We start from the raw sequence: 14,711 nt of genomic DNA, 5'->3' as shown, positions 1-14,711 counted from the left end.
ATTGTGGTATGTTACAACATATCTAGCAGGTTGCATTTCATCAATATATTTCACAGCTGCTGCATCTTCTATGCCTAGCACTACTGCTTTTCGTGTAGCTCTGAATGTGTGGCCATATATCCAAACTAGCTCTGTGTACAGTTTTCCAAGGGAAAGTCTACTGAGCTAGCCTAGTTGATGCGTGTTAGCTTTTTCATGGAAGTTTTCATGAGAACCAGAAAGGGCTGAGCTGAGCAAATGTTAGCATTTGTGAATAAGTATAGCCCAAGTCTGGTCTCTGCTGGAGGAGGGGAGGGGGGAAGACTGTACTTATAGGTGTTTAGCAAAAGCAGGCTGTGCTTTTCAGCACTTTTGCTAACTTCATCTTCCTCATGGGTATAGAACAACTCTGCAGAATCAAAGCCTGGGGCTCTTTGTTGCTTTTTATATCTTTTGTAAAGTTCAGCTAGTTACCCAAGTTCAGACTACTCCTGGAGGGAGCTGACCTACAGGAGGAAAAGTAGGCTGCTGGTATAGTGGAAAAAATCTCAAGAACAAAAATAGCTTCTCCACAGAAATACAGCGAGCTCTTTCTAATCCAGATGTGCCCTTCTCTTGCAAACACGATGCTTTCCTCCCACACACTAATTGGGCAGAAGACAACGTTAGCATGCCTTGTGCTGGGCACATCTACTGTGGAGCCATATAAGAAATGCATCTCTGCTCATCTGTTCCCTGTTAATTCATGCCAGTAAACAATACTAGGAAATGTGGGGACGTACTTTCCATCAATAGGACCTGTTCTTACAGCTGTCGTTATTTATAAAGCACATTTATATAAGCGGTGAATGCTTTTAATGCACAAATGCTGTTGGGTTTTTATAATACTTTCACAATAAGCCCTCATATCTGTAGTAGCTTGCTGCTCTAAATTCCCAGTCATAATTTGGGGAGCTGCTGCAGTGTAATGTGAGTTGGGAAGCCCCATCTGGTTCGAATATTTGCTTCAACCATGAACTTGCTAGGTAGCTTTAGGCAAGGCCGCGTTTCCTCAGCTTTCTTCTACCCTCTCCCCAATCTGTAGCATGGCAACAAAGATATATTTTACAGCATTGTTGTCAGGATTACTAAGGATACATTTGAAGTGTTTGGCACCGTCAGGAAAAGTGTTACATAACTGCAAATTTTATTAGAAAATATTCATAGGGAACAAAGGAAGGTAGCCTACACCAGGTCAGGTGGTTTTTCCTTTTAGCCCAGCGCAGATAGGCTGAAAATTATCCAAAATGACAAAGCCAGACAGTGCTTAACTTTGGGTTAACTATAGCCTCCAAGTAGGAATAGAAGTGAGTGGTCTTTATTTGGAAAATGTGGTGCAAATTGATCTCTGCAGGCTTCATCCATTCATCACCTGGGTCCATGTGAAAGAGGCCCACACCACTCAAATTAGATTCACTGGCTAACATTGTGCAGTTGCAATAATAATAATAATAATAATGATGATGATGATGATGATGATACCCCAGCCAGCCCAGAGTTTCCCCAGCTACTCTGGGCAGCTCCCAATCGAGTGTTAAAAACAATACAGCATTAAATATTAAAAACTTCCCTAAACAGGTCTACCTTCAGATGTCAAGGGGGGTAGGGAACAGGTCAGTGGAACAATGTCAGAACAGTCAATGTAACCGTGGTTTGAACAATAAATTAAAAATAATTCCACAGTTATATCAAATGAACATCAAAACAGTGCCACAAATTCAAAATGCCTTTGAAAATTCAGGATGACATGCATTAAATGGCAATTCAGTTCAGGAATAACATAGTTTAAAATCCAAAAACATAGCCTTCTCTCAGTGGGGCTATTTCTCTGTACCAAGGGTAATGCCAGTACACACATCCAGTAAATGTAGTAACCTGTCTTGCAAAGCCTAAAATGGATTGGGCTATTGTCAGGAATGCAGCCCAGGATTGCAGGAGGAGTGCACAGAAACCTAGGCAATGCTACCAGTTATCAAAATACAGTATAATTTCATTTCTTCAAGAGCTGTCAGTCATGCAACACGTTCACACATGCTCTGCAGTGATACAGTTACCAAGGTATTTGCTCTGTCTAACTAGATGGCCAGTCTAGTAGCACAGAGAGATGTATGAAGTGGGTGCCTATTATTATTATTATTATTATTATTATTATTATTATTATTATTATTAGAATTTATAAATCCGGAGGTCTCAGCTTACCAATGTAAGCTTCATATGCTGTTTGGGGTGCTGCAGAGGTCTTCAACCAAAAGTGGCTCTGGGCCCAAATTTCCTATATGGTGCTTAATCTGTTGCTACTTGACTAGTGAAATGATGTGTTGAATGCAAATATCTTTGGAATTGCAAGGGGTTCTCTCAATACGTGACCTAAGGTCATAATCTCTGACCTCTAGAGGGCAAATGGGCATAGCTGTCCTGAAACCTTACGCTCTTCTTCCAAGGGCTGCTCTCAGTAAACAATGTTCTGCTTATCTGTTCAGCAAGCTGTTTTTCCTCTGTGGCATGCTCACACTCTAAGCATTTCGTAATTCATCTCATCCCTACAATAATTATTGGCAAAATAATATCTGACTTACTGCGTTGTGGGACAGCATTGTCTAGATAAGTCCTTAGGCATGTCTTCCACAATCCTTGAAAAAATTGGCTGGCCTAGCAGTTAGATACAAGTCTGGCTACTGCCACATCCTGAAACCTCTTCCCTGTGTGTACTTCATAAAAAGAAGCAGAGAGAAGACTAATGTGAAAATTAATCCTAGCCATCAACAGGTGAACCAGTGACCAGGAAAATCTTGAGAACTGTCTGGCAGCTTCTTGTTAGCCATGCCTCATGACAAATTTGGGAATTTACAAGGTGTTGGCCTTCTGTGCACAGATGCCACTTCAGAGTTACCCTTTTGTCTGGGGCTGAGCTGCTGCACTGGAAAATGTGGAACGACTGCCTGGAGGCAATCAAGTGCTTCTCATGTGGAAATTGCTGAATGCCAGAGTTTATTACTTTGTCCTCATTGTGAGTGTGCAACTAGCACTTGTGCTGTCTAAAAGAATTCATTATTTTGCAACAGTGCACTCAGTTGTCTCTTATATTCAAACAAATTTTTGATTTAATTCAATTAGAAGAGATCCTGAGCAAGGAACCCTCTAAACTATTAAAGGCTCCCTTTTGCTTTATTTTTTACATTTGTGTAGCTGGCCCATCACTTTCCACCTTACCCCTTTGACTCAGACCACTTTTGTTAGCCTGAGTGAGTTACCTTGTGTGTTAAATGAATTATTTCCAAAGCATGGCATTTTACCTAAACGAGGCCAAAAAAATCAATGTGAGACATGCTCTAAGGAATTCATATAATCAAACAGGTAGTTTAAAAAACGAAACATCTGTGACTCTGCTACAGTGCTTCCCTGATGGAAATTCAAAATGATATCAAAATGGTGCGCTGAGGACACTCCAAAATAAAACCAGTGCTACACGGCATTTGCCAGACCCAGTTCATAAACCTCCCAAACTGAAAATCATTGCACATTTGTTGTTTAGCATTTTGTGTGCAACATATAGCGAAACATCTTAGAACATAAAAGTTTTTGATAGTTAATATTTTAACTTTCCAGGGTTAAAATATTAAACTAGGGTGTGTTTCTCGCCTAATTTTGAGCTAAGTAAGCATAAAAGGAATAAATTGGTTAAATAATGTGTTCTGGTTCCCTCACTCTTAATTTCAAAATGTACAAGTGCCATATGAAACAAAAATTAAGTTGGAAGGGAGATCTTTAGATGTTCTGAAGAGGAGATGTTGAAATGTACTCACCTGTTTTCATAGAGAGAAACGTGGACCCTGAAAATGACTTTCAATGTTGCGGTGACTAAAATTGGTGTAGATGTTGCCTGATGCTTCAGGTTTATTCTGCACTGCTGTGTTTTATTTAATCATTGTTTTTTATGTACTATATTTTATTGTATTTATATTATGTTGGAAACTTCCCCAAGTTCACTGTGTGATGAATGGCAGTCTAGAAATCATATATATACATAGAGATTTCATAGCAGAAATATCAATAATGACTCAAAAAGTTTGTAGAGTGCTGTACAGCAATTGCATTTAATGATGTCTGACAGACAAATTAGTTAAGGAGATCATTACAAAATGCTTTGTGATAAGAATGGGGCTGCATGAGGGAAGAGGAATCATTGACAAATAATTTCATGCTATAAATAGAGTTCATAAGCAAAGATAGCCTTGGAAATGTGTGCATAACAATAGGTGGTGGAACCATAGAAACAAGAGGGGTGGCTAAAGAGAAGCTGGACTTCTTTGGGAAGAGTAATAGAATAGAAATTTAATAAATAAGAAATAAAAGTTGCCAGGAGGTATCAGGCTGCGTACCTCACTAGTTGTTCACTTTCCTTTACTTAATAGAAGGGGAATGAACTCTGCAGAATATGTAAACCCACGCAAAATTTCATTATTTATATAGGTCACACAGAATTGAACTTTCCATAGTACAGAATTTTTATTTATTTACCTTATTTCATTAGTTCATAGTATACATAGCACTCAGGTCCAGCAATATATATTTCAAGAATGAGAGATGCTGGGTGTGGGGAAATGTGGTTATGAGGGTTTTTTGTAATTATAGTTTGTTTTGTTTTTGACCATTTGAAAGGGATAGAGACTTGTGCAGCACCCAAGAGCATAGACAGTAAAGTAGAGGAGAGTTCAGAAGTCCCTATTTTAGAAGACACGTCATCTTCACCAACAGACATCCAACAACATTTATGGCAGGTTTCCACGGATATTGAAAATACTGACAGGTATGTTTTCTATTTATTATTCCTAATTTGATCCCATTAAACACTGAGGCATGTGTGGAAGTAGCCCTTTGTCTCCACATCCCTTCATGAAACTTCACAAAAAGCTTGCTGGAATAAAAATTGCCTCTGAATGAGCAGCCATTCTCCTTCTTAATCTTTATTAGTGATCACAGTGGAAGAACATACTTGAATAAAATTGGAGACTTACAGTGGTCTTTTTTATAATAACTCCATCACTTGTCCATTAGACATTTGCAAAAATTATTCAGTCCAACATTCTGATTTTTATTTTATTTTTATCCTTTTTGTTCAGACGTAGTACTATTCTTGGAATCCTGAAAAGCAGAAGTAGCTTTTATCTAAGCTTAAGCAATGTCTGTTCTATTTGAACAGTTCTGTGCTTCATTTCTACAGGGATATGAGAGAAATGAAAAACCTTTTAAGCAAACTCAGGGAGACTATGCCTTTGCCACTGAAAAATCAAGGTAAGTCTTTCTTTTCTGCATCTGATAATTGGCTAGTTAAGTGATCAGACTTGGTTTCTTCTGGTAATGTTAAGCAAACTCCTAATATTCTAAATAGAGAAAGGGTTTGACAATGTAACGTTCCTCTAAATTATTAAACATTTTTTGATAGAAGTGTGGCATAGCTTCTTAGCCTTTACCCCAGTTGAAATAAAGTTTGCGCTCATATACATCCCTTTATTCTTACCTCTTTCTTTCCATTCATACTTTCCCTCTATGGTCTCCCTATTGTTGAAATTTAAATTGCATGCCAAGGAAGATTGGAAAATGTTTGTGGGTTATTTAAAAACTCAGTGTAAACATGTTAAGATGCAAATAGGATTTGACTGAGAGCAGCAATGGAAACGACAGTGGAATTTTGTTGTTGTTGCTTGTTTGTTTTTGTTTTTTTTGTAGAAGCAAAGGCATGGAGTAACTATAATATGCAGCACAAATTGAAATTTTGGGGGAACCATGGAGGGAGAGAGGGAAAGTCCTAGGTTGACTGATTTATTGTAAAACCCAAAATGTTGTTTAATTATTATTTATTTCGAAAAAATATCTGTAAATAAAATTAATAAACCACCCTGAGACCTCTGTCTATATGGCGGTATAAATTCAATAAATAAATGAAAAAAATGAAAAAGAAAAAGGGCAAGGTTTAGGTTAGCAAGGTTAGAAGAAACTGTGGTGTGACTTGAGGGAGCAAGGCAAGCTGAAGGGCAAGAATATTTCTGTACCTATGGGAGAAGCAGAACCCTCTTGGAATACTGATGCTCTGAACTTCTCCATAGCAAGTTCAGGTTGTATATATGGGTAATTAAAACACGCAAAAATAAAAAAAGAAGTTTAAATTGCATGCTTCTCAAACCTGCTATTTTTCTCTCTCATGTTACTTTGTAAACTTGATGGCACTATATGAATAATATTGCTAGTGATGTTGCAATCAGACCTTGCCTGGTACCCATAGATCAGAACATACAACTCTGGTCTTCTGTCTCAATTCAAAGTGGTCGTTTTGGTCTCTAAAATCCTAATTGGGCCTGGTTTATCTTAGGGACTGCTTCTCCTGTATAGATGATGGTTGGATTTATTTTTGTTTCATGTATTTGTAAGCTTCTTTGGGTATAAAAGTAAAAGTATGGGGTAGAAATAAATAATTATTAACTAGGTAATCATTAGCAATTTAAGGAATTAAGAGCTGGACAACGCTAAATTATGAAGGGGCATAATGTTCAACTAGCTGTGCCTAGAGGAGTTACGGTACTTCTCTACTAAAACATGGAAAATAAATTCAAATAATCCTGTGGAGTTTAAATGGAGGTTGCCAACAAAACTCACATTTTGTTGTTCAGTATGATAGCCCTCATTGCTATTTGCCACTCAATGATTAGTTTTAATCTCCCATTCATCTGGGTCCTTTTTCACACCTTACAAAATGAATTTAAGCACTGGTTTCAGAATAAATTTGAAGATTTTCCCTCCCTGAGCCAATTTCAAATTATACATTTTTCTTCATGGAGAAATACTTGCAGTGAGCTGTTGAAGCTCATGTATGTGCAGGGCTGGCCCAAGCCATTTCAGTGCCAGAGGCAAAACCCCTAAACAGTGTTCCTGTCTCCCGCCATTTAGCAGTGTTTAGGAACATAAGAGCCTGCAGGATCAGGCCAGTGGCCCATCTAATCTAGCATCCTGTTATTACAGTAGTCAACCAGTTACCTACGGGATGCCCAGAAGCAGGACCTAAATGCAATAGGGCTCTCCCTACCTGTGATTCCTAGCAACCGTATTCAGAGACATAACGCCTCCAACCATGGAGCAGGAACACATCCATCATGGCTAGTAGTCATTGAGAGCCTTATCCTCCATGAATTTATCATAGCCTCTTTTAAAAGCTATTCAAGTTAGTGGCCGTCGCTGCCTCTTGTGGAAGTGAATTCCATAGTTTCACCGGGTGTTGCTTAAAAGACGTACAGTCATACCTCGGAAGTCGAACACCAGCGTGGTGTAGTGGTTAAAAGTGGTAGTCTCGTAATCTGGGGAACCGGGTTCGCGTCTCCGTTCCTCCACATGCAGCTGCTGGGTGACCTTGGGCTAGTCACACTTCTTTGAAGTCTCTCAGCCTCACTCACCTCACAGAGTGTTTGTTGTGGGGGAGGAAGGGAAAGGAGAATGTTAGCCGCTTTGAGACTCTTTAGGGGAGTGATGAAGCGGAATATCAAATCCAAACTCTTCTTCTTCTTCGGCTCCCGAACGCCGCAAACCCGGAAGTGAGTGTTCCGGTTTGCGAACGTTCTTTGGAACCCGAACATCTGTTGTGGCTTCCAATTGGCTGCAGAATTTCCGTTCTACTTCCAAGGTACCACTGTATTTTCTTTTGTCCTGAATCTTCCAGTGTTCCGCTTAGTGTGGTGTATCTGAATTTTATCATTGTAAGAGAGGGAGAATTTTTTTTATTACAGTTCAGCAGGAGGTTCTCCCATGCAGAGCCATTAAAATTCCTGCATAGCTTCCATTCTTTTCAATGAAACTTGTGCAGGAGAACTTCGCAGAGGATTGAACCTCATGATTTCTATCTGTTTGAATCCCACTCTACCAGTCCTACTGGCAGCCAGGATCCATCATTTGAAGCAGCTGCCTCACCTTACCTCATTGTAAAGTAAAGCAGTGGTTATGGTAACTCAGAAGTCCACATTTACTTGGTATGGTGACCCATCAGTTTATTGCCACATGGATTTTGGACTTTACATCTTTGGCAGTTTTTTGTTCCATGCATTTTAACTGCAGGTTTGCTTGTTTTATGACTGTTACTTGAGGCATTCAAGCCAAAATTTACACAACCCCCCCTATTAGTATAGAATTTGATGAAAGATGCCATGTGCTGGTGCATTAGAGGCGAGCTGTAATAGGCACTCAAAACAACTTCCAGTATAAATGTCTCACCAGATCTGCTTCAGCTATCAGAGCAGTTCCCAAGTGCTAAGATGTAAGACTCAAGCTTTTCTGATATTTGGTTACAAGTGTCAACATGTTATAATAAGCCAACAAATCAAAAAGTGGTAAGAGGTATTCATCATGCCAATTCATCATGAATTGGCATCTAGGGTTTCTTTACAAAGCCCACCCACCCCCTTGCAGATCGTGACCCACAGGTTGCAAAACTCTGAAGTAACACACAGAAAACATGTCCTTCAGAATATATGCTTTGCTGCTGCTCAGCTTAATTCTATCTTTTGTTTTTTTAAATCGCAGATGACAGCAGCCTCCTAAACTTGACTTCAACTCCTTATCCATTAGTGCGAAGACGGAAGCGGAGGTTCTTCGGATTGTGCTGTCTTGTCTCAAGCTAGATGATCCAGTACAGAAATGCACAGATGACCACAGCCAATACAATTTGACCTTTAGCGGGATAAACCTTAATGCTCTAAGTGGTAGTGTGTGTTTTCTACACGACTAATTATTTCTTCCCTCCTTTTCAAGAGTTTTACAATTTGTTGCTGATAAGAACCAAATCAGGAAACCGATTTAACATTATGAAGAATATTTTTAACTTTTTTTAATGGCATACTGCATGCCTGATTTAAACCATTCTATGATTAGATGCAGATATTATAATTATGAAATAAAACATTCAGATTTTTTTATTTCGTGTACAAACCACCACAGCCAATTGTGTACAGTACAATAGTAGGACTGTAGCTCTTGCTAGTATGATGTTAAACTATTTGAACATATTCTATTAAGCAATCCTAATCCATAGAAAACTATTTAGAACGGCAAAACTGTGCTTAAGTTCTAAAAAGCTAAAATAAAAAGAGCCAATATCATAAGAGAACTTGCACAAACTCTCCTATTGCTTTTTATGCTCTCATTCATATTTAGTCTTCCACTCTATATCTCAACTTATACAAGAGCTTCATAATACAATATCTTAATTTCTATTACACAAGCAACATAACATCGATATGTTGATCCTGTAAATATGAGATAGTTATATCTACATATGTACAATGCATAGAAATAGCTAATTTACTTTTTAAACCCCCCACAAATGTATCTATTTCAGCTTTGGGAAGAAAGGCTAAAAATTTAAAAGATGGTGTAGGAAACTATAAAATCCACAGATGTAAAGCAAATTATCCTATTTTGTCTCCATTAAAGGTTGAAGCATGGTGTCTGAACATCAATTTAGTGTTACTGCTTTTAGGGCATGCCAGAAGTAGCTCTAACTGTAAAATATTAAACATTTTACATTGTTAATAAATATTTTTTAGTTAAACTAAAACATGTCTTTTGGGTAATAATTGTATAGCTAAATACCATGTATGGTTGCCTCTACCCATCTTGCCAGCTTTGTTTAGAAGAATTTGAATCATTGGTCTCATTCACATGGCTTACCACTACGGCACAAGTTAGAATGAGTCTGACCAAAGCCTCAGACTTGCAAATTCTATGTTCCCACACAGCTGGGGTAAGGATTTCTGCCATGTTTACTTTCAGTTTCCATAATTCCTGCCCTATTGTTATGTACAAACGGGTGTGTTTGTGGTCTAAAATAAACTCCTGTAAGTTTCAAAAGCAGCAAATTCAACTCATGGATTATGAAGCTGGTTTCTCAGTTTGTTTAAAAAGACCATCTCTGGAGCATGAATAAACCAAGACTCATAGAAACTGAAAATAAGTGTGGCAGAAGTCCTTCTCCTGGCCAAGATGGAGGAGGTAGGAGTGTTGTAGCTCATGCAGTAAGTAGTGCGAAACCATGTTTCCATGTTATCTGCAAATCCACACATGGTCTGGCCTGTACTTGAGATCCCTGCATTGCAGAAGGTTGGACTAGATGACTCTCTAAGACCCTTCCAAGTCTACAATTCTGTGGTTCAATGACCTGGTTACCTTGCTCTTCCACTTCATCTGTGCAAAACAGTAGAATGAAGGTGCAATTTGTAGCAAATGTGTGCTTAGAGGTGGACTGCTTAGAGGCTGACCACGGGTCAGCAACATTTTTTGAGGCCGGTCTGGTCCATTCCCTAGCAGACCTCTTGGTGGGCCGGAGTGTGTGCTCCCATGCATGTGCTCAAGCTATTTCTGGTGCTCTTCCAGGTTGGAAAAGCGCCGGAAATAGTGTGCGCACATGTGCACAGGCGCTCCTCCGTCCCAGAAGTGCACCAGAAGTAGCGTGACACAAAAGTACAGGTGCTCTGGGTGAGGAGCACCTGTGCGCATATGCTATTTCCAGTGCTCTTCTGACCTGGAAGTCAGTCCCTGCAGTGAGAAAAAAATGGTGCCATGAAAAAAAAGCACAGAATCCCCACGCGGATCCACGGTACAGCCATGGGCCGGTTCCAGGAAGGTCATGTGCCAGAACTGGCCCATGGGCCTTAGGTTGCCGTCCTCTGGCTTAATCCATCTGCCTGCCACTTCCCCTCTGCAGTCTAGGCTGCAGTCCTACTTCTTCATACATATAGCAAGAATGTCTCTTAAATAATTGCTGAGGAAGATGTTTAAAGGACAAAAGCAGCATTCAAGGAGGAACGTTCAGCAAAGCTTTCTTGCCTTCTACATTGTGAATTGCCCCCTTCTTCCTTGGCTTTGAAGCTGAAATATTGATAGCCAGGTTCCCAGACTTGAGCTTGTTTCTGAACACCTAGTTTAAGCTAGTGAAAGGGATACATAATGCCATATTGTATTATTTTATCTGTTTCATGGAGTTTTAGGCACCAATCCAATTGCTTAAGGTGGAGCAAAAATAACAGACCAATATATCAAATGCTACCACCAAGTAGCAAAAAAGTGGACTAAAGTGTAAATGATGTCCAAATCTTTACTTCAAATGTTGCTTGCAAATTACTGCACAGACTCTAGGGGGGGAAATAATCTAAAAAATAATGTTGATTCTCACTACACCATCAAGGCAAATCTATGTACTTCTCAGAGGATTGGATTATTAGTCTAGTGATGCCTTCTACACAAAGAGGGAAACTTCCTCCTAATGAACAGCAAAGTGAGAGTTGTTTATCAACACTCAGCACAACAATGTGTGGAACAGAGCTTGTATATTGTTTAACAGCACAATTGTATGCCTGTTTACTCAGAAATAAGGCCCTAGTATTATTTTATCTTTCTTATCCAGGTGGATTAGAAATGGAAACAAATCTAGATGCATCCTACAGGTACTACTAAAACAAAACAAAACAGATGATTCTGACCATCTCAACACTGGCACTAAATTAGTCCACCTTGGTAAATAACCAGGTCTTCAGCTTGTGCAAAAAGGTTAAAAGAGTAGTGTCAGCCATATTTCAGAGGGGAGTGAGTTCCAAAGCTGGGTGCTACCACCAAGTAGCAAAAAAGTGGACTACAGTATGAATGATATCCCAATCTTCACTTCAAATGTTGCTTGCAAATGACTGCACAATCCCTGGGGGGGGGGGGATGAGAGGGTGCAAGATGACCATGTCCTTTTTACACTTACTGGCCACCTCATGAGAAGAGAAGACTCCCTGGAAAAGACCCTGATTGATGCTGGGAAAGATTGAGGGCACAAGGAGAAGGGGACGGCAGAGGATGAGATGGTTGGACAGTGTTCTCGAAGCTACCAGCCTGAGTTTGACCAAACTGTGGGAGGCAGTGGAAGACAGGAGTGCCTGGCGTGCTCTGGTCCATGGGGTCATGAAGAGTCTGAGACAACTAAACGACTAAATAACAACAAGACAGAGATGAGGGTTATAGCAGCTTGGTTCACAATTACCACTGTTTGAATGGCAGTTTTCCCTCCCATGTCAAAGCAACTTGGAGGGGGGGATGTCCATCAAGACTGGGTTAACCCCTTTCTCCCTGCACACTGAAGTCCAGAGACTTACCACCCGCACCCCCCGTTTGTTCATACAATGCTCAACAACATGTTTCATATAACATGCAATTTGGCCCTTAGGTAATTTTTCTACCTAAAAACGCGTATAATACAAGGGCAGTCCTTTTTGCCTTGAGTATTGCAAAAATTACTATACTAGCTGGGGGGGAAATGTTATTGTACATCAGTGAATTGAATGCACATTATTATTGTGCAGGCAGAAAATAGAATTGACACATGACAGAAGAATATATTGGTAGAAGGGAATCTAGTTTTTTATGTTGAATGAATGGATCTCAATATGAATTCTGAAGAGCAGAAATGACTCAGAAGGCAGATGGGATGAGAAAGTTCCTGCAATATAGGAAATGAATTTAATTTTAAAATTGTCCTCTCTTTCAAGAAAAATCTCCAAAACAGAATAGTTTTAACTTGTCATTTTTCTGTATTCTGCACCAAAAAAGGTAATTACACTATAATAGACACAGAGAACATAAGACTTTAACTAAAAATCATCCTGCATTATAACTCAATTTAATCTTTACCTTTTATTTCCTTTATTCTAGTCAGATGAGAAAGGATGCCAAATCCCAAGTTTTTAAGTACAATATATTTTATTGGAGGATACTAGTTATGTGCTTTTGAGTTGAATGTAGGTTATTCATAAGATTTAAATTTTCAGAACAAAAGCAGTATGATAGATTCTTCATAATTTGGGATTTGGCATCCCTTCTCATCTGACTAGAATAAAGGAAATAAAAGGTAAAGATTAAATTGAGTTATAATGCAGGATGATTCAAGAAATAATTCTCAATGGCTTTTAAAAGTGTATCTAGTGCAAGAATTGGCAATACATTGACACATCGCAAATTTTAATAGAGTGCTGTGGTGACTGTCCCCTCTAGCTGCCTCCCCTAGAGAGAAAGAAAAAAATAACTTTTATTAACTATTCCATAGAGTTGGGATAAAAGATATAAAACTAAAATTAAAGCTAATCCTTTTGAATGTGCATGATTTTACCCAGTATTCACCCAAAATCAGCAAATTAAAGCTTCCAGTGGAAGATCATACAGTAAAAATCACAGATCTGATTCTAGCACAAAACCAATGGTTCAAGGCACAGATTCTCATGATTTTTACACAGGATGATAAAAACATAGATCACAGAACATATCTGTGGACATAGAAGCAACCTATCGTTTGATGGTGCTTTGTGGGAGCTTTCAAGTGGGACGCCACAGGGTTTTGTCCTGAGTCCAGTACTTCCAGTATTTTTATTAATGGTTTTTAAGTTATAGAGTGGAGGAAATCTGTAAAAGAAGAAGTTTGCAGATTGCACAAAATTGGTTTTGATACACACCAGAAGGCGGGAATGACATTCAAAATGGCCTTGATAAAATGGGAAACTGGGTTGAAATGAAATATTAAAATCAACGGGCGGGCGGGGAATAGCAAAGTTCTGTATTGAGGCTATATGAAAGAATGCACACAGGTATATGGGTGAAGTGTACTACGTGTGAAGTTTGGCTCACGCGGTGGTGCACCTGTTGAATTTCTGCCGTCTCTCTGCGAACCGCACGTGCAGAGAGAGAGTGCAATGAGGAATCAGCCCAGGGCGAAGGCGAATCCTCGCCGGCCTTCTTGCCGGGCGGGACCCGGGAAGAGGCCGGGGCTGTTGCCGGAGGGGAAAGCAGGGACCGAAGGGACGTTAACAGGGAGCCCCTGGCGGGGGGAGCTGCGAGGGAAAGTGTGGGCCGAGAGGGGTTTAAAAAGGGGGGCTTGGAGAATTCATGGAGGATATGGCTAGCCATGGCCTAGTAGCCCCGAGGGCGAGGCTCTGAATGCCCATGGCGGGAAACCGAGGGAGGAGAAGAGGGCTCTTGGGGCCCGGTCGGTCCCGCTTGCGGGTTTTCCTCAGGCATCTAAATGACCCTAGATGGGCCATTGGCCTGATCCAGCGGGGTTGTCTTACGAGAGAGAAGCAGAGATCTCTCTTCCAGTCACCGCCCTTTTTTTGGCCTGGCCTCTTTAGGCCTGGATGGAGCTGGTAATGCCAAGTTTGCAGGTTCAATCCTCGTATGGGACAGCTGTGCCTATTCCTCCATTGCAGGACTAGATGGCCCTCAGGGTCATGGGCGTAGCCAGGATTTTTGTTGGGCGGGGGGCAGAACCAGATTTGTATTGATTTAGATTGATGGTGGGGTTGTCTTGGCTACACCCAGCGGTGGAGCTAGCTGCTCGGGCACCCAGAGTGGCGCACATTCCATGCACCTGAGGGCAGGGCGATCCTCTCGGCAGCAATTGTGCCCAGGGGGTGTGATCCGGCGCGGCGGCGATCCGCCCAGGGTTTTTTTGTCACCCCCCCCCCCTGGGATGACACCCAGGGCGAACCGCCCCCACCGCCCCGTCTTCCTATGCCCCTGACTACACCCATGCTCTGGGTCCCTCTCGTTTGTGATTGCTTCCCTAAATAATAATAATAATAATATTGTTATTATTTATACCCTGCCCATCTGGCTGGGTTTCCCCAGCC

At 40.4% G+C, this 14,711-nt stretch overlaps 1 protein-coding gene across 2 annotated transcripts in view; it reads left to right on the top strand.

Moving 5' to 3' along the window:
* The window catches only part of RGS7BP (regulator of G protein signaling 7 binding protein), a 54,608-nt gene extending 44,995 nt beyond the window's left edge, over positions 1–9,613 (top strand). For both annotated transcript variants that reach the window (XM_083465544.1, XM_083465545.1), the window contains 3 exons: positions 4,678–4,825; positions 5,240–5,310; positions 8,581–9,613. In XM_083465544.1, the coding sequence (XP_083321670.1) occupies positions 4,678–4,825; positions 5,240–5,310; positions 8,581–8,678 (317 nt within the window). In that variant the 3' untranslated portion in view covers positions 8,679–9,613. The remainder of the gene's footprint in view (positions 1–4,677; positions 4,826–5,239; positions 5,311–8,580) is intronic.
* The last annotated feature ends 5,098 nt before the right edge of the window (positions 9,614–14,711 follow it).

This window comes from Podarcis liolepis, assembly GCF_965112155.1.
Source record: "Podarcis liolepis genome assembly, chromosome: 11".
In the NCBI taxonomy this organism is placed as follows: Eukaryota; Metazoa; Chordata; class Lepidosauria; order Squamata; family Lacertidae; genus Podarcis; species Podarcis liolepis.
This window is presented reverse-complemented; position numbering and strand designations above follow the sequence as displayed.